The sequence below is a fragment of the Salminus brasiliensis genome, chromosome 15 (assembly GCF_030463535.1).
Source record: "Salminus brasiliensis chromosome 15, fSalBra1.hap2, whole genome shotgun sequence".
Lineage (NCBI taxonomy): Eukaryota > Metazoa > Chordata > Actinopteri > Characiformes > Bryconidae > Salminus > Salminus brasiliensis.
Genome location: NC_132892.1, coordinates 29,709,309 through 29,730,115, shown reverse-complemented (window position 1 = coordinate 29,730,115; position 20,807 = coordinate 29,709,309). Strand labels below are relative to the sequence as shown.

The 20,807-nt window shown below is 43.7% G+C and overlaps 2 protein-coding genes across 2 annotated transcripts; both read right to left on the bottom strand.

The window, feature by feature from the left end:
* Nucleotides 1–29: 29 nt before the first annotated feature.
* On the bottom strand, nucleotides 30–7,417 carry fam161a (FAM161 centrosomal protein A). Its single transcript, XM_072657458.1, has 7 exons — nucleotides 7,277–7,417; nucleotides 5,196–5,458; nucleotides 3,731–5,023; nucleotides 2,769–2,936; nucleotides 2,317–2,416; nucleotides 1,440–1,600; nucleotides 30–644 (listed from the first exon to the last, which is right to left on the bottom strand). Exons 1-7 carry the CDS (start codon nucleotides 7,415–7,417, stop codon nucleotides 251–253), a joined length of 2,520 nt encoding a protein of 839 aa, XP_072513559.1. The 3' UTR covers nucleotides 30–250.
* A 2,598-nt stretch (nucleotides 7,418–10,015) lies between these two features.
* Nucleotides 10,016–20,166, bottom strand: cct4 (chaperonin containing TCP1, subunit 4 (delta)). The gene is made up of 13 exons (XM_072657537.1): nucleotides 19,881–20,166; nucleotides 18,087–18,139; nucleotides 17,698–17,787; nucleotides 17,406–17,514; nucleotides 16,537–16,801; nucleotides 16,135–16,267; nucleotides 15,113–15,252; nucleotides 13,452–13,548; nucleotides 12,628–12,738; nucleotides 11,782–11,912; nucleotides 11,291–11,525; nucleotides 10,413–10,526; nucleotides 10,016–10,193 (listed from the first exon to the last, which is right to left on the bottom strand). Exons 1-13 carry the CDS (start codon nucleotides 19,984–19,986, stop codon nucleotides 10,179–10,181), a joined length of 1,599 nt encoding a protein of 532 aa, XP_072513638.1. The 5' UTR covers nucleotides 19,987–20,166; the 3' UTR covers nucleotides 10,016–10,178.
* Nucleotides 20,167–20,807: the final 641 nt, after the last annotated feature.

Here is a 20,807-nt window from a genome sequence, read left to right as displayed (position 1 = left end):
AATAAAATAAGAGAATTCATATTTGTCCACATATGTTCCGAATATATGCGCACATCATGCTATAAATGTTTATATCTGTAAAGTTATAGTACATTAATAGTGTATGTAGTGATTTTTTTTATATTAAAATTTATGATGATTATCAACTGATCAAATTAAACTTTACATGCAGTCCCATCCTCCACCACAAGGGGTCCTGAAGAGTCGTGCAGAGTCATATATTCAGTCCTCCTCCTCCTCCTCATTACTCTTACTCCCTCTTCTCGCTGCCAGAGGAGGAGGAGGAGGCCCGACCACTCTGCCTGCTTTCCCCGTCTTCGCTCTTCCTCCCTCCATCCCTTGGAGGGCTAAGGAGTCCTCCTCCCCCCTCTCCACTCCCCCCACTGTTTTTGCTATGTTGACTCAAGTCGCTTCCTTCATCATCATTGTCGTCACTGCCATCATTGTCCTGATCATCATCATCATCATCAGCGTATGCAAAATCTCGATTAAAAATCTCCTCAGGGTCACTTTGGTCATCTTCTTCCTCCTTCTCGTTCTCTCCGTCCATCAGTTCAGCCTCGATGTCCTGCTCATAGTCTTCGTAATCAGCAGGATAATCACCAGGCAAAGAGTCTTCACCACTACCAGCATCAGCCAGCTCTCTGAGGAAACCAGCAAAAAACACACATAAACATCATGTACCTCCTAAATAAAAATGACCATACGTTGAAGGGGCCCATATCATACAGATCACAGGTAGTCTTACAATCCATAAATTAAATTCATATACATGAACTAAGCTGCAAAAGCAGCCTGTTTTGAGGTTACAGTTTTTGTGATGTCATAAAAAAACAGCTCACTTTCCTAGCCCCGCCCATTTACTCTGAAGTTATAAGCAGTGTTTCAGTCCAGACTGCTTTTTGAAAGACGCGCAATACACAGCCAATCAGATCAGGACTTGATTACAGACACACTACATGTCCAAATGTTTGCGGACACTCCTTTTAAGGAATGCATTGAACATTACTTTACTTTAAGTTGCACCCATTGCATTGTCTAGTCCCTGTAGAGAAGCATTGCCAATAGAATAGGACTCTCTGGGGCAGATAATCATGAACCTATTGGCACCATGCTGCCTAATGCCAGGTGTGGGCTAGAGGGGTAACAGGCCGCCATGCCATGGAAATAATAGTGCTCCATTCAATACTTTTGGGATGAGTTGGAGAGTTGGGGATGATGAGGTGGGGTGGTGCTCATCATCCAACATCCCGACCTCACTAATGCTCTCGCCGCTGACTGCAATCAAATTCTTACACCAATGCTCCTCTAAAATCTAGTAGAAAGGCTTTTTAATGCATGGGCAGATGTCCCAATACTTTTGTTTATAGTGTATCAGTCTTAAAGGGACAGGACGGTCCCACAGGCTCAGAGTACTATCAATGTATACTGATGCTGACCTGAGTGTGTGTGGAGTGTATCTGTCTGACAGATTGCTGGGCGTGGAGTCACGTGTGTGTATTGGGCTCTTGGGTGCTTTACTGCTGACAAAGCCTTCGTTCAGACCACACCCACGTAAAGCTTCAGCGTAGCGCTTCTCTGCTGCCTGCTTAGCGTTCATCTGCACATAAACACACACACACACACACACACACACACACACACACACACACACACACACACACACACCATTATCCATTCTTATTTCACTTTCATTACAATACAACAGAGATGGGAGGACAGACAGACAGACAGACAGATAAATGCACAATGTGTCCAAATATTTGTGGACAACCCCTTAATAAATGTATTCAGCTACTTTAAGTTGCACCCATTGCTGATGCTGATGTGCAAATGCACATACACAGCTTGTCTAATCCCTGTATCACTAATAGAGTAGGACTCTCTGGAGCAGATAAACACCAACCCATAGGCACCATGGCTAATACCAGGCGTGGGCTAGAGGGGTATAAAGCCCCCCAGCATTGAGCTGTGGAGCAGTGGAACTAACAGTGTTCTCTGGAATGATGGATGGTGGTGCTCCATCCAATTATTTTGAGATGAGTCGGGGAGTTGGGGATGATGAGGTGGGGTGGTGATCATCCAACATCCTGACCTCACTAATGCTTTCATCACTAAATGCAATCAAACCCTCACAGCAATGCTCCTCTAAAATCTAGTAGAAAGCCTTCTTTCCTGGACAGTAGAGACAGTTACTTCAACAAAAGCAGGATACACTCTTTTTAAAAACCCTTGATTTCAAAACCATGAATGAACAGGTGTCCCAATACTTTTGTCTATATAGTGTAGATAGGAGGGGGGGGGGTGGTAGCTGACCTGTGCTACCTGTTCCAGTAACAGGGGTCTGCTTTTCACTCTCTCCTGAATTTCTTTCATCTCTTCTAGGTACTCTCTGCGCCTCTGCAGTTCTTGCTTCCTGTACCCATACACATACACACGCACACACACACAAATAGAAAACATGGGTACACCTTGCTTATCAAACATGTTTATTCTTTTACAGCTGTCCATGAGGGGGCGCTCAAAGCGTGGTTTGTATTTACAGTGGCGTGAAATACACCCCCCAACCGTAGGGGGAGCCCAGAAGCGAAAGTACCCATTCTTGCATACCCCAAGCATACATGATTATGGGAATGCTACCATCTTCAAAAGAGCACCACCTGGCGGACCAAGTTCAAAAGAACTACGTACAGTTATCTGCTGCATCCCCCTACCAAGTGACTACAATACCCATAATTCTCAGGCACAGGCTGAGTGAGTGTGGATACCTGAACTCTTTGAGTTTGGACTGGCATGTCTGTGCCAGGGCCACATGGGGGTCGTTGGCCTGAGCTCGCTTCGATATCACCTTCTGCAGCTTCTTCTCCCTCTGTCTCTGTCTCTCCCTCCATCGCTCCTCCTCTTCCTCAGCCTTCTTCCTCTGCTCTAGAACCTTCCTGCTCAGAGGGGAGAGGGGAGTCTGCTCTCTGGGTTGGACTGACGGCTTGGGTGAGGGGAGGGGGATCCGATGACGGCTGGAAACTACGACAAGACAGCAGGGAGGGAGATGTTCACTTTGGGGTGCTGGTTTTGGTGTGGAGCAGTATAGGGGGAGTTTAGTAGACCCCTTTCAGTTCTACAAGAGGTTTCCTGCCTTTGATGGCAAATAACCATTTAAGTTCTCATTGTCCAATCTAGAACCACTGCCCTTACTAAAGAACCCCTGAAGAATCGTACAACACTGTGAAAGGGGAGGACATTCAAGAACAACATGGATAGGGGAGAACATTCTACAAAGGTTCCATATAGTACTGAGAACAATTGTGGAACCCCCTTTTTGGTGCCATATAGAACCATATAATGCCAAAGAAGATTTGGGCCAATTCAAGGAACGCCTTAGCCAGGCAAAGAATCGGTAAAGCATCCATGTATTCATGAGTTGTTATGGTTCTATGTGGAACCATTGCCTTGTGGAACCATGGTAGAACAATCTAGAACACTGTGATCAGGTGAGAACGTTCTACAGTCTACCAGCAATCACACACAGGTAAGCCACATCAAGGAATACCAGGGGTTGTTGGGGTCTGTTGGGGCCTTAAGGGGTACATGAGGTATGGGAACACTTAAATTGATCCACACACACACACACACACACACACACACACACACACACACAGACACACAGACACAGAGAGAGAGAGAGACAGAGCTCTACGAAGCCTCGTAACCTGAGCAGATAGGTGCGGGTTACCTAACAGCCTCCTGACGTTTCTTGGCTGCGTCCGTGATTTTGGCCGGCAGACACTCCTGGCTCCCCGACAGTGACGAGCAGACGGAGGACGAGGGTGTTCTGGGCGACAGGGCGGATGGGGCAATGAAGGGCCAGCGGGTTGCCCGGGGACTCCTTCTCTCGGCCTCGATGTCAGCAATGACACGCTCTTTGTGTGAGGCGATGTTAGCAGTGCGAAGCTGGAAGGGTTCACAGGCTGTCACCGGCCGCACGTCCCGTTTGCTAGCCAGCTGGTTCTGGAACTGCTTGTAGCTGGCATCAAAGTCGGGCACCTGAGTGTTGATTTTGGGTCGATGGCTGTTCTCGGACTGTTGGTCATCCTGGGCGGCAGCTTTCTGGGCCTGTCGCTGACTGAGTCGCTTGGCTAGCATGCTAGGAGGCATTGAAGAGCTCAGCAGCAACTCTCTCGCTCGCATCTGCATCTTGATGGAGCGATAGAGCTGCTCCTCTTTCTGCTGCTCGCCTGATGCAGCCTCCTTGACTACCCTGGGGACGGGTTTGGCCCGAAACGGGCGCCTTCTCCGATCCTCCTCCTCCTTGGCGGCCAGGAGCATCTGCTCTTGAAGCTGCGTCTCCTTCTGCTCCTTCTTCAAGCGCTCCCGCTCTAAAAAGCTGAAGGGTTTCTGGGTGGTCCGAAGGCGCTGCTGTTCCCCGGCTCGCAGGTGGCGCCGTCGCTCCTCGTCTTTTCCCTGCAGCTCCTCGTACAGTGGCAGCCGCACGTGCGCTGGCACAGAACTGGCCCGAAACTTTCGTTGGCACTCAGTCAGCTCCTCCAGCTGCTGCCGCAGTTCTGCGTTCTCCCGCTCGATCTCCGAGCGAGACTTGATGCCCTTCCTCTTGCGCTCCGCCTCCCGCAGCATCATGCGGAAAGGTTTGGGCACCGTCACCCGCAGACGCCAGCCCTCCTCCTCATCTGCCTGCTTGTGCTTCTTCGACCTGTGAGCTCTGACTTTGACTTTTCGCCGTGCTGGCGCTCGACGGCCTCCCGGATGGCTCTGGGTCGAGGTTGCGAAGGGCTGCCGCGGGGACAGTTTGTCCACGTTGAAGTCCTGCCACATGGTCCTGATGCGCTCTTTGGGCAAGACAAGGAGGCCTTTTTCAATGCAGTGGTTATTGTGGTCACCCCGCTCATCATCAGCGGCAGGGTCCTCGTCGTCCGTGTCTAGAAAGGCAGAGCCTCTCCTGAGCTCGTGAGCGGAGTGGGCCTTCTTCAAGTTGCCTAGGAGCAGCAGGTTGGGCCCTCCCCACTGAAGCCTATCGAAGGACACCCAATGACAAGGCATGATTACTTTAGCTCCAGCCAAAGCTCCCAATAAGAAACAGGAGCAGCAATCAACAAATCAACAATTTAACCCCTTAAACCCCAGAGAATCTGGACAAATACCTGTAAATACAACATAGGAATATTTTTTTAATCAGCACTCACTGATTGGTTCTCTCAGGACTGTCCAGAGGCACCACGCCCTTCAGTTCAAGTTTCTTGCGGTACATGAGCTCCAGCTCAGCCATGGTGCGGAGGTGAGCTTTCTTCAGCTGCTCCAGTTTGCGGTAGTATTCCTCGTTAGAGAAGTAGAACTCGCGCAGGTCAATGTGATCTCCAGTTACCCGGTAGTCCTTTATCAGCAGAGGGCTGCTGTCCTTAGCCGGAGGGTCACAAGTTCCCAGCTCTGAGCCGGAGTCGTACTCTATCTGTAGAAAAAGAGAAAAGGTGAGATTTAGGGTCAACACACAGGGCCTGTACAGACGGCACAATACTTTTCAGCCCTCCGGAGAGCCCTAGTGAGCAAGAGCCTGCCTCCACAGCTTCACTATGTGCTCTGGAGAGCACAAGCAAGCCGGTGCCTCCCATCTCAGTGCTGCCCACCCAGCTCCAGGGCCAGCGATGCCAGCCGCTTCCGTCCCCACTCCAGCGGCACCTGCTGCTCTTACTTCTCACTGTTTGTCTTCTTGGTTGTTTTATGGATGATGATGAACATGGATCCTACAAACCTGCCTGGTTCTGCCCTGTTACAGCCTGTTACGTCTTAAGCACCCTTTTACTGTTACTGTTAATGACCTGCTGCAGACGGGATGCTCAGCCAGACACCAGCTTCTACCAGCATTTCTGAGGAATCTTAGCCCATTCCTTATGAGCAGTGGCCTCCAGTTCACTAATATTCTTGGGTCTGCTGCTGCAACCACCTTCTTCAAATCCCACCAAAGATTTTCTGTGAGGTTCAAGTCAGGAGACTGCCTCCTTTTCTTCGTTTGTCAAAGCGATGATCTCTTCTCTGAACTTTTTGGATAACTCTATCACAGTTTGTCATCACAGTCGACAAACCCCTCCTGAGCCAGTCTGGATATTTGATGTGTTGAACCTGAAGCAACTAATGAAGCTCTTGATTTGCCACCTGATTTGTGAATGTAAGCCGTTATGAGGGATTCGATTGAGGGGGGTTGATATACTGAAATTGGTTTATTGGTCTTATTTTGCTAATAGACCCAATTTGCAATGGTTTGCAACTGTGTGTCTGAGCTAACCTCAGGCTCTCCCATTCGAACCCTCCCCTTAATCCTTCCTAAGACATGTTAACTACAGAATAGCTCCAATGATATTGCACAATATATATATATTTATGCCTAATAACTACTTTTCTTTCTACATAAAGATATGTTTTGTCACCTAAAATCAGATTCTGGTAAATGCACATGCCCTTTAGCACCTGTTAGACGTGAAGCTATTGTTTCTAGCCTTGTCTTTACTGAAGGACACTCAATCTGCCATCTGCTGCCCCCAGCAAACAGACCAGCAGATAATGAGCTTACAGTCTCAGAGCAGTCACTCATATTACTGCACGCCTTACAGGCCTGACCCAAGTACATTCACTAAGACCCAGAGAATATGTACTATAGTCCTCTCTGACTATTTGAATAAAATCTCCCAATCTGGTTATTCAGTCCAGAATCAATACTGATGGCCTTCCTAAAAAAGTCAAGGTGTTTTTTCATCACTATTAACATTAAAACATCTCCAAGATTTTCCTCATGGAGTCTATTATTATATATAGTGATCATCCAACACCTGGTTTGGTAAATCTGCTGGTTTTGTGAGCTGCTGATGGAGTTGAACACGTCCACCCTGTGCTGGCTGGACTGGGGGGGCGTCCAGGAGAAACCTGGACCCAAGCTCTGACCTACTTTCTTCAGAATGAGAAGCTCTTGCTCCTTTTTGCTGTGTTTATGTCTATGTTTTAATGGGATCTGGAGTTTCTACAAGTAAATAATGTGCTCAGGTGCCTCAAATTGCCTCAAATTTCTGCACAGCACTACAAAATAAACATATATATAAATCTAAAATCTTTTTACACTGACTTTCATCAAAGTTAGTAAAGTTTTTCTCCTATTTATTAGCCAATAGTAGTTATTTGGGGACTGCAGAGTCACATTAGCAACCCCTGCCAACTACAATGCTACTGAACTCCAGGTGTAGAACTAGCTAGTTAGCTATAGCTAGCTCTCCTAACCCACCTCTTTCTCATAGTCCCTGTTGTCCATGCGGCGAGCAGCCCTCTCCCTCTCGTACAGAGTCACAGGGGCTTTAGTGTGGGGGTCCACCGGGGTCTTGAGACACGAGGTAACCAGCACGTTAGCGCGGTGGGAGCCGTCCATTCTTCCCTGCCCCTCCGCTCAGCCCAGAGAGGGACGCCCGAGCGCGGTATCCAGGCAACAAGACCCTCCCTGGCTACGAGCTCCTGCGGACGGCCACGCCCATCTACGCTGCCGCACACTCTGTAAACGTCACTCCCACAAGCGGGTTCGGGGTGGCGGAGGGATACATCCACTCATTCAGGGTGATGAGAGATAAAATAATCCCCAAAACATAGCGGACTTTCTTCATATCGACCACTGTTTACCATCATTAACACTACGTGTACAACTCAGGAGACACGCGGGCGATTAATGGTGGGCTTGGTTAGTAAATAAAATGGCTATATTTGCGCTGTAGTCGTGGTGGGACAAGCGCCTGGGTCATATCACCACCATTGGAAGGGAGTCTGGTTATGTATTCCTCCAACCCTTTCAATTCTGAAGTTCCCTTTCAGGCTCTTTATGCCCAATATTCTGTACAAAATATGCAGATTAAATTATAATTATACTTTATTCTATATCTAAATAATTAAATTACTGTAGTTACTAAAGTAAACTAAAGTACTATTCTATATCTAAATAATTAAATTACTATAGTTACTAAAGTAAAGTAAACTATAGTAAACTAAAGTACTATTCTATATCTAAATAATTAAATTACTGTAGTTACTAAAGTAAACTAAAGTACTATTCTATATCTAAATAATTAAATTACTGTAGTTACTAAAGTAAACTAAAGTACTATTCTATATCTAAATAATTAAATTACTATAGTTACTAAAGTAAACTATAGTAAACTATAGTAAGCTAAAGTACTATTCTATATCTAAATAATTAAATTACTATAGTTACTAAAGTAAACTAAAGTACTATTCTATATCTAAATAATTAAATTACTATAGTTACTAAAGTAAACTATAGTAAACTATAGTAAGCTAAAGTACTATTCTATATCTAAATAATTAAATTACTATAGTTACTAAAGTAAACTAACAAACTATAGTAAACTAAAGTACTATTCTATATCTAAATAATTAAATTACTATAGTTACTAAAGTAAACTAAAGTAAACTATAGTACTATTAAGTACTACTAAAGTACTATTCTATATCTAAATAATTAAATTACTATAGTTACTAAAGTAAACTAACGTAAACTATAGTAAACTAAACTACTATTCTATATCTAAATAATTAAATTACTATAGTTACTAAAGTAAACTAAAGTAAACTATAGTACTATTAAGTACTACTAAAGTACTATTCTATATCTAAATAATTAAATTACTATAGTTACTAAAGTAAAGTAAACTATAGTAAACTAAAGTACTATTCTATATCTAAATAATTAAATTACTATAGTTACTAAAGTAAACTATAGTAAACTATAGTAAACTAAAGTACTATTCTATATCTAAATAATTAAATTACTATAGTTACTAAAGTAAACTATAGTAAACTAAAGTACTAAATGACTTTGATCTGCAGAAACTTTTCTGTAATTCCTCTCAGAGTCATTTTCATAAGAGTAAACTTCTAAATTTACAACTTTGCAGGTGGACAATAATGTAATAATTAAATATTTTAAGATCATAAAACATTTGTACACTTTTTTATTGATTGTATTCTGCTAACAGACTTAATTTGCAATGGTTTGCAACTGTGTCTGAGCTAACCTCAATCTCTCTCATTCGAACCCTCACCTTAATCCTTCCTAAGACATGTTAACTACAGAATAGCTCCAAGGATAATGCACGTTCTATAGTTTTACTAATAACTCATTTCTTTCTACATAAATGTGTGTAAAACATTAATTAGCAAGTTTAAGTTTTCCTTTTAAATTGTATTTCCAATTAAGATTTTAAATATATTAAAAATATATATTTCTTACACATTTAAATGTATTAAAACAAGTTATTTCTGTTCAAGATTGATATTTGTAAATAACTTGTGACTAACTGTCCTGTATCATTTCTTAAACAGTAAAGTATTTCCATACACCTTGCGTGAACAGGCAGAGCTAAGCCACTGCAGGCTCAACAGGTAGATGAATGTACATACAAGAGTTCACCTACATCACCATACGTCAATAAACCACATCATTTGCATTTTTCTTTTTTTCATTTTTCAATACACTCTTATTTGTTAATATACATTATGTCTCAAAGTTTTCTCACCAGTGCCAAGATCTTTCACATCATAAAATTCAAAACACCAGCAAACCTGATCAACAAAGCTGATTTACTACGTTTGGCTGGTGTCCTACTGAAAGGGACTTAGCTAAAGGATTAGCACTAATAACCTGTTTAAGGCCAAAGTAGTTCAGACAGTGCCAAACAAGTCCAGCATCATGCAAAAAGTGATAGTAGCCCGATTTCCATCCACCCATCAACCTACCTCTTCTGAGCTGTTTAGTTTAATAATGGTATTTATAATAATGGCAGTATTCTTCCATCGCTGTTCTGAGCTTCTGTAAGCACAATGTGGGTAAATGTTGCTGATCTTACTTTGCTATTTTGCATTTAAATTAATTTGAATTAATTAAGCTGCATTCAATTAGTCAAAACTCTCATTAAATAAAGTGTGTAGCTGGAAATAAATAAAACCCAACAAGAGTGACTGAAGTTTCCAACAAAAAAATGGCTTTATTAAATTACGCAACGTAACATCTACAGACAGCTCTTGAACAGTTGGTCTGAGCGAAGTGTTCGTGAGGTCCCCACATCCTTCGGCAGCGTGCCACACAGCAGGAGTGCTCCATTTCCCTTCAGTGCATACACACCTTATCGTGTGTTGACCTGCGGAGACAGTGGATTGTCAGTCAGCTGCGTGAAACCATTTCACGACTGGGCAACGATCACCATAGCGTTACAGAAATGCTATATACTGGCTGTACCACACTGTGCTGAGCTAAATCCAGGGAAACGGGGTAAATGATACTCCCTGAAATAATAAAAGGGCCACATTTCCCCACTCCTAATACTCTCTAAATACATTTATCTGAGCGAGTCACTTACAACATCATCGATCTTGAGGATGCTGCGGACCGTTTCCGTGGCGAAGGTTAGTGCGCTGATGGAGACCAGCAGGGGCTGAACCACCAGTTCCTCCAAAATGTTAGAGATTCCACCCTGAGGGAGCAAAAACATTAGACCAGATCAGATTCATGACTAGCTATAAAATTAAACTCACACTCTAAAGCTGTAAATCAGTGCACATGTTCCTTGCATATTATTTTCCTTAAAATATTCATTCATGTGAAAATGATCATTACTATGCTTATGTATTACTTCTTTTTTACACTTTATTCAATTTTCCACCCATTTTCTCCTAAATTTGGACCACCAATTACCCAAACGGTGCACATTCTCCACCCCCCATCGCACACGACGCCTCCGACACTAGTGAGGGCAGACAGTCAAGCTCCCTATTTTCTTAATCGGGGGGCCATCTACCCACCCTGGACAGAGCAAGGCCAATTGTGCTCTCTTGGGGTTTGGCTGCTGATGGCTAGCAACCCTCAGATCATAATGACAGCACATTAGTCTGCTGGATCCCTTAGGGCTCTTATTTATTATTTATTTATTTTTAAATGTATTTTTATTTAATTATTAATTTGATTTTTAATAATTATTTGTTTATTCTTATTCATTTATTTTACATTTTAATTAATTTTCTATTTACGAAAATATTTTTCAGGACTTTTCTAAGTGTCACATAAGACACACAATATTAAAACAATACAGTATTAAAGCCTCTCAGTGTAAAGGGGTCGTCCAGCTGATTCGAACTCTACTAAAACGGACTCTAAAATAGGCAGCAATGTGCCCCACATCGCCATGCAGAGGGTGCCCTAATGACTGTAACCAGCCATCAGCCCTTAATGAAGACCAACCTTGCGAACGTTGATGCCGGCGGTCTTCTCTCCCTGGGCGTGCCTGTTGCGAAGCTCGGTCACAGTGGAGATGGGGTTGAGGCCAGCGTTCTCAGCCAGTGTGGAGGGGATGACCTCTAAGGCGTCAGCGTAGGCACGTACACAGTAAGCCTCCATACCGCCCAGTGAGCGGGCGTACTCTGCCAGTCGCAGTGCCAGCTCAATCTCAGGAGCTCCACCGCCTGCAATCAGAGCCCTGCAGGAGAAGAGACACCACAGTCAGCTTAGAGGAGCTGTACACACATTATACAGGTGGAGACAAAAATGGACTCATTATATAGGAGTTTAATATTTAAGATGATCACAGATGTACTGAATGTTGGTAGTGTAAGATTATATCAATATATCGAAGTATCGCAATTTCAATACTGTATCAATTCTGTGGTAAACAGATTGCTTAAAACGGCCTCCAGTGACGGCCAGGTGTTAACTGTGAGCGAGCGGCGGGTCACCTTTTCTTGACGAGGCAGCGAATGACGCAGAGAGCGTCGTGGATGGACCGCTCCGCCTCCTCGATCACCAGCTTATTGGAGCCGCGTACCACAATGCACACTGTTTTACCTGGACTGGCACAGCCTGTGATCTACACGCACACACACAAGAAAGGGTGGGCCTGTATTAACATGGAGGGTAATACACGATCAAACAACATTATAAGGAGAAAGGTATAAATACAATTATGAACTCAAATATAATAACAGTATAAACAAACATAATATAATACTATAAGTCATTATTGTGTGTGTGGGTGGGTGAGTGAGGGGGGGGCACTGCGTGGGTTTGGTATCCAACACTAATGGTCAATATTGAGGATTGGTCTATGTACGTGTGTGAGGGTGAAATACATCTACAGTATGTTAATGTACATTAATACATACACAACACTCATTAGTCAGCCAGACCAATACCTAGCCTTTATGACCAAATGACCTTCTTTCAGTTCAAACAACAACTTAGGCCTAATGAAACACCCCCTAGCCAGTACATCCTAAGTACAGTGGACACCAGTGTGTCCTCTTTTTTTGAAGACAAAAATATGGTCACCCACCTCCACATTTATTTTGATCAAGGTTTTTTTTTTTTTTTTTTAAATGATCAGCACACATTCAACCAGGTGTCTCCAAACGTTTGAATATAACTCTGTGTGTGTGTGTGTATGTATATATATATATATAAAATATATTAAGAGAAGAGCTCTGAAAGATCACGCTCTCAGGCCTGCTCATGTTGATCTACCTCCCACCTTTACCACTCTACTGTGAGCTCACACAGCTGGTCAGAGATCAGTGCAGTCTCACCTTCACTAGCTTGCCTGAACCGTCCAGGCTGACCTCCTCAGCCAGCTCAGCTGACCCCAGCATCTCAGGGGTGAACTGGTCAATGTGGGCGATGGGCTTGGTGCCAATAGTCTATAAAAAATACAAACAATTACATTTTATTTAAAACAAGAAATCTTTTTTTTTTTGATACACACTGGAGACAAACACGTTGTTGCGGTGTTCAGTATAGAGTAGTGGGTTCTCTATACAGCAGATAAGACTTATTTACACCACTTGACCACTGGAGGAGTAATAACGCTGTATATGACATTGACATGGCGACAACCAAGATGATGGATCGCCTGTGTCCTCAGCAACGAGCAATTTCCTGCTGCCGCCTCTTCGAATGCAGTTCAGGGTTCAAGACAATTTGGGAATCTGCCCAAATTATGCATGATTTAATACAAAAAACAATTTCATATCTTTAGTCCCCCATCTTTGGTTTATATTTTGGATAACGTACATATTAAACCTTGGAGTGATCCGTGAGCTGAGAAGGGGCAGCCTAAACGCTTTTCTCTCTCACACATTACCATCCGGTGACACTAACGTTAGTTGCTAACATTAAAAAGCTCCGGACGTCCAGAGTTCATCTTCGCAGGGCCGACACAAGCTACTATTGGCTGGTTTACACTCATGACTAGCTTTAAAAGTCAAGCGTATGGCTTGTCTGCATCAGCTATTGTCAACTTCCTTTGCACTGAAAAAAAAAGGCCCCGATACCACGCCCTCTCCTGAGCCAGCGGTCATTAATATACAAATCAACACTCCAAAATAAGCGGCTGGGCTCATCTCTTCTTCACCTTGCAGATGAACTCGATCTCCTCCCTCTCGATGTCCTTCACCACCATGATCTTCATCTTGTTCAGGAAGTGAAGGGCCAGATCACTCAGAGCATCTCTGGAAGAAGCCAAACACACAAAAAAACATCTATTCATTCACAGAACCAGGTAGGCAATAATAAATCGACCCGACTTGATGACTCGGAAATACATCCAGAACGTCACTTTCAGCGCCACCAAACGTGGCTGTTGGACCACACATTTATATCAGCCTAAAAGCACTATGGGCAGATTTAGGAACTGGACTTGGGAGGTATAACGGTAATACCACATATACCTAGAACTGGGCAATATGGCGATATTTTATCGTATCGTGATAAATTGTTGTTGTAATAATCTGCTTTTCTAAGCATACGTATGAGACTGTCAGTGCCTAATAAACACTGATCAGCCGCAGGTTTCATTACTAACAGTCATTAGACTGATTTTATTAGATCAAGAGCAGCAGATGTTAAATAAAAAGCACTGTATTTAGTACGGGGGAGAATCTGAACAGTAGTTTATAAGGATCTGTCACTACTGATGTGTTTAGTCTGCGATTATACATTGTGATGAATATTGTGTATCGTGAAAAAAAATCTTTAAATATTGTGATCATCACCCAACCCTATATTTATACCACTGTATTTAGAAATGTTGACATTCTCAAAATTACGACATGTCTGATGTGTCAGATTTCTGTTATCAAGTACATGGCCAAATAAGCTATTCCCCCTGGGTGCATTTAAGAAAGCTACAGGGAGCTCACTGATTAGTGATGTAACGCTCTTAAAAAACAAGCGGGGGGCAAACAAGCCCACTATAGGCACGAGTGTAGCAATGCTGAGTTTGACCAAAAGAGAGAGCAGGAAAACCTGGATGAACCAGTCTACTAAATGAGACCATCCGCTCCACAGATAACACAGCTACCCGTCAGTGAGCTACCACACCACATGGGAGACCGGGGTTCAATTCCTGGTCTGAGTGACTGGGTGCTGCACTACACCAATAAGAGTCCTTGGGCAAGACTCCTAACATCCTCTGTAATACAAGTAACCTTGTAGGTTGCTCTGGATAGGAGTGTCAGCTAAATGCCAGAAACGTAAATGTAAACGTCCTGTTCAGATTCTGAGCATTTTAACATTTGAGAAAATTGTGCTCAACTTTGTCACCCTGCAAGCAAACTGAACGTGATATTCGGTCACTTTTCGGTTTAAAAATAATGCAGGTGTGATTGGACGGATGCCACGTAAACATAAGACCACCCACAGTAAAACCATATACTGTATTATTTTATTACCATATTATTTTGTCATTTGTAGCAGCACTGGAAAAAAGTGGGTATCGCCCAAGCCTACGTGGGACAGGCTTTTAAATAATAACACACTAAATTTCCGCTTAATGTTAATCTAGGTAAATGCTGCCCCCAATTTCTTTAATTTATACCAGCTTCGTCAGACACATCCATTAAAAACATATCTGAGATATTGGCACTGGCCTAGAATTCCCACACCAGTGCACCTCGAATAATTCTGGAGTTAGAAGACCAATCATTTCAGCGTCCTGTTTCACTCAAACGACGTCTGACCGTAATCTCATTCATGTGGATTGATCCGACATGGTCTGCTCTTGTGATTTAATACCTCAGGATGGATTTCTGGATGAGCAGGACGTTGCAGCCAGCTTTCTTAATCTGTTTGATCAGGTTGAGGATGTAAGCTCTCTCCTCCCGGAGCACTCGGTCCATCTGCGCGTAGTCCGACACCACAATCTGGTTGTCCATCTGGCCAGACGAAAGAGACAGAGAGAAAGTCTGTGAGTGGGAGCAGTTTACGGGACACCGCTCTCCCAAGTACAAGTCTGACCTTCAGGACAAAGTGGACACTTGAAAAGACAGCTGTATTCTGGGCTGGGCAATACGACCATGTTTATTATTGTGATTAAATTATACCCCTGAGAACACTGACCGAGTACATGTTTGAAGAGAGGTCATAATGAGTACTGAAACGTCCTTCCCAGTCAAGACATACTCTATGAGTCTAAATGTTTGTGGACACCCCTTCTAATGAATGCAGTCAGCTTCTTTAAGTTGCATCCATTGCTGACACACAAAAGCTAAAACACAAAGCTATCGGCACCATGCTGTCTAATGCCAGGCGTGGGCTAGAGGGGTAAAAGGCCCCCCCAGCATTGAGCTGTGGAGCAGTGGAACTAACTGTGTTCTCTGGAAGGATTGGACGGCGCCACATTCAATGCTTTTAGAAGGAGTTGAGGATGAGGTAGGTGCTGAAAGCAATCAAAACCTCACAGCAATGCCCCTCCAAAACGTAGTAGAAAATCTTTATCCCTGGACAGGAGACTATTACTGTTTTTATATACTGATTTTAGAGGAAGCAATGAAGGAGTAGGTGTCCCAATACTTTTGTCCATTTAGTGTGCCGAAATTCACCAGTTAATGTAGTGTAATGTTAACATATTAGCCAGGCAAATACTAAAGGCACTATTCAAGTCTAGTCAATTATTTAGACCAGGATTAAGCCTAGACTAAACTCTAATGCCAAGCATGTACCACTTTCAAAAGTCTTTTTGGCCTGAATTATTATCACATTATATATATTATCATCATATTATCAGAACAGCAGGGTCAGCAGGTGTGTGTACGTACATCAGTCTTTGGAGGGGACAGGCAGAACTGGATAAGGCCGATCTTGGCCTTCTCTACACGGGACACACCACTGTTCACCACCCTCTGAGTCAGAACCAGGCCGTCCACCATTTCACAGTCATCTATGGTTCCACTGTAAACACAAACACAATGCATTCAGACACAGCAAGCCTCTGTCAGGCCTTATAATTTCAGAATGGGGCGGGGCTAAACTGCTATAAGCTGAATAACAAAGCTGTTATATGTAAATGTGCTGTTTTTTGTGACATCACAAAAACAGTGGGGGGAAAAAAAAGGAATTTAATTTTACATATGGGCCAATTAGCCCTCTAACCAATAACAATGAGTGCTGCGTACATCCTGACCAATCACAGTTAAGTACTACCAACGCTAGGTACTCACCCAAGCTTCTTGACGATGTTGATGTCTCGCAGGTCGACGCTAGTGGCGGTGGCCGGATCGATGACCCTCATCACGGCGTCTACACTCATTGGGGCCAGCAGGCTGGAGTACTGCGATACCACTTTTGAACACAGGGAGGTGGTGGCACTGTTGAGCAGTGTATCGCGGTCACTCAGCTCCACAGGCTGGCTCATTGAGGTCAGGACCTCCACACCTTTATCCACAGCCTTCTGGAAAGACTCTGAGATGGTGGTTGGGTGGATACCTATGAAAACAAGAGGGTGGGTGAAACTGCAGAAGAGGGCCAGAGAGGAGACAAACTACACTATATGGACAAAAGTATTGGGACACCTGCTCATTCATCGTTTCTTCCAAAATCGAGGGTATTAAAAAAGGAGTTTATCCTGCTTCTGTTGAAGTAACTGTCTCTACTGTCCAGGGAAGAAGGCTAGATCTACTAGATTTTGTAGGAGCATTGCTGTGAGGATTAGATTGCATTCGGTGACAAGAGAGCTGTTAGTGAGGTCAGGATGTCAGATGATGATCACCACCCTACCCCACCTCATCTAGAATTACCAAACTTATCCAAAAGTATGGCTGATGGAGCAAAATCAATCATTCCAGAGAACACAGCTAGTTCCACTGCTCTACAGCTCAATGATGGGGGGCTTTACACCCCTCTAGCCCACACCTGGAATTAGGCACGGTGCCTATAGGCCCATTGAGTTTCTCTCAATGGCAACTGCTGTCGGTGTCAGCAATGGGTGCAGCTTAAAGTAGATGAATGCATTCATTAGAAGGGGTGTCCACAAACTTTTGGACATATAATGTATATGTCGTGTGTGAGAACGGCAGTGTGCTTTACGTACCTTTCTGTAGGAGTTTGGCACAGGCATCCAAAAGAGCTCCAGCGATCACCACCACGGACGTAGTGCCGTCACCAGCCTCGATGTCCTGAGCTTTGGACAGCTCTACCAGCTGATACACACACAATCGTTATTTATCCATGGACTATGTTAAATTGTGCAAAGACAAGCAAAAACAAGTGTCTGCAGCTCTGATTTACCCCCCCCCCCCACCCCACACATACACACACACACACAATTCAAGCTGAACCAGAGCATTGACCAACTACGGAACAGCTTCCTCCATGTCTCTCACCATTTTAGCGGCCGGGTGCAGGACCTGCATCTGTTTCAGAATGGTGGCACCATCGTTGGTGATGGTCACATCTCCCTTACCATCCTGGATCTGAGGGGTTAAAGCACTATGGAGTTATTTCCGAGATTTTTTTTAATTAAGCAACAATCTAATTAACCCCCCAATAAATCCCCCATCCCCTTTATCGCAAAGCTAGCTGAGCTTTCATTGTTAACTACTTTACATAAGAACACCAGAGAAGCTACCATGACTCAGCTGATCTACTGCACACACTGCACAAGCACTTCTGTGACTGTGCTATCGACACCTGACAGCAGCAGTGAGACTGACCGCCTAACAGGAAGTGCAGAGTGCATGCGTAGGAAAGAGAACAGAGAAGAATGACGTACCATTTTGTCCATGCCCTTTGGGCCAAGGCTGGTTCTGATGGCATCAGCGACAGCTGGCAAACGAAACAGAAGTACGGCGTTACTCTTAACACCACCGTCCCAAACAGTTAGCACAGTGGCAAAAACATGGATGCATAAAGGATGATGCCTCACAGTGATGGTGAATGAGACCAGGCGTCTTAACGCCCCTTAAAGCCACGTTACATAGTTGAACAGGCATGAATACTGTGTCTGAATGCTGGAGACTATGCCTTTATGATACGCTGCTGTCCTAAAATACATACTTCACTTTTTCAGGGTGGATGCATGACGTGGGAGGATTGGAGGGTTGCTCAGTAATGGCAATATAATTAATATTTGGGTCAATACTGGAATCACATTTCTACAAAATACTCCCTTTCTTTTTTTAATTTCATTTATTTATCATTTGAAACCATTTTCTATCCAACTCGAAAGGTCAATGGTCTCCAAGTTAAACCTGCAGAACACTAGCAATGTAGCAACGCCCCCTACATTAGGAGGGTGTAGACTAGCACATGTCCCTGCAGCATCACTAGCTATTGTGCTCTCTCTGGACTCCGGCTGCTGATGGCAAGCAGCGTTCAAGCCTTAGTCCAGCAACCTGGACCTCTGGACCACTTACAGCCTTCCTAGTAGGGTATTTTAAACACAAATAAAATAATACACAACAAGGAGCGCCGGATTTAGAAGAAGACAAAACGAGACCATCACTGTAAAACGGAATAAGGGCGGGGCACAGTAATCCCTCCACCCAACAGCTTCATTATTACTGCGATTAAATTACCTCCATTACCTCGCTGGAAACTAACATTCGACCAGTCTTAGTCTTAACGAGTCTTAGTTAGGCAAAATCGGCCCTTACGAAAACCTCATTTTACAGATGATCCACTATTTAACCACCATTAACATAATAATCAAATATATCAATATATTACATATAAAACTGGGAGTTTACGGGTGGGTTCGGACAGTAAACGGAACGGCTGTATTTCTGTAGAAGTCCCGGTGACCCCTGCCTCCCTTCACCACCACTGTAAAGAAATAGGAGCCACAAAATTACATAAAACAGGTTATATGTATAAAATTATATAGGAAGAATAATAATATTTAGCGTATAACTACTCAGACAATTCAATAAATCATTTTTCTTAACTAAATCTTCCACGCTACACTAAAAATATGATTTAATAAAGTGAGGGAAATATTTTTTATCTCTGAATATTGCTTTTATATTGATATTTTAGAGGCTCTGTATTAAAACCTGTATTAGTAAGTCACCCTAAACATGCAATTTCATACCAAACAATAATAATGAAGTAATTTTTTATTTATTTATGATATTTCCCTTTTAAAGCAAGTTTTGCACAGAAACATTTTGACATGGTAGCAAAGCCACAGTTTCCTAAAACAGCTAAAACAGCTCTGATGACCCTGTATATGGTTCCTATTGTTGCAGGGAACAGCCCAACTGAACAAAAGGGGGGCTAGAGGGGGCTACAGGGGGCTGACCGGAGCAGCAGAAGGAGACCCAGAAACGACTTAATGACGTCACAAAGATCTTAAAGAAGCCCCAGCTCAGGTGGGTTTCTTATTCTTCTGCAGCCCCTTAGTCCAGACCCCAGCTTTACCTTAAATGGTGCACTAGTGCAAGGTGCAGCCAGAGGCTCCAGGCTGCCTCCGCAGCATCACCGTTACACCGGATTTTACACCATCAAAGCGGCCCAATAAGAGCTGTGGGCGTCCAGCGGAGCTGCAGGGTGGTCCCCAGCCTACCTTTCCCGGCGCTGATGTTGCTGTAGCGGATCTGTGCGGGCTTGTCCCGGTCCACATACGCCCCTCCGTTCGCTTTCCCCTTCGGCGCCGCGGCGGCTTCGGGCATCTTTATCTAATATCGGTAAATCTCGCTACTGGAGGATCACAGAAGTGGCTCGGGTGAGGCGGTGGGCCGCGGGACCACTGCTCCGGGTTGGATGGGCTCAGATTCGGGTTGATCCGCCTAAACCGAGCAGAACCTTCCAGAGACACCGGCCGCGACGAGAGAGAAAGAGGACCCACGAGCGAGCAGCTGCAGCGCGTGAGAATGACGTAGGTGGGTGGCTGCCGCACATGCCGGGCCAGACAAAGGGGTCGCGTTCCAATCGGCGCACAAGCACTCGGTACACGCGCTCTGTACACTAGCTGACTTCTCGTCGATTTCGTATGGAGCTCCTAAGGTGGCAGGGTGACGGTGGTTGATTTAACATAGCGTGGTCACGAAATATTAAAAGTATATATCTCAAATATATCTAATGGCTTTACTAAATTATCTCGTGGCCACTAAAAAAGTGTGGCCTCAATGTATTATCTCATGGTCTCACTATATTATCTTGTTGTCTCAAAATAGTATTTTGTGGCCTCGATTATCTAACTGCCCCTTTTATAATCTTGTGGTCTCAGTATGTCATCTTGTGGCGTTAATATATCATATGTGGTCTCTAGGAACTTATTGATGACCTCAAAATATGATCTTGTGATCTCAGTATATTATCTCATTGTCCCAAAATAGTATTTTGTGGTCTTAATAAATCATCTTGTGGTGTCAATACAATATTTTGTGGTTTCAATAAATGATTTTGTGGTGAATATATTTTTGTGGTCTCTGAAAATATTATCTCATTGTCCCGATATATTATCTTGTGGTCTCAATACATGATCTTGTAT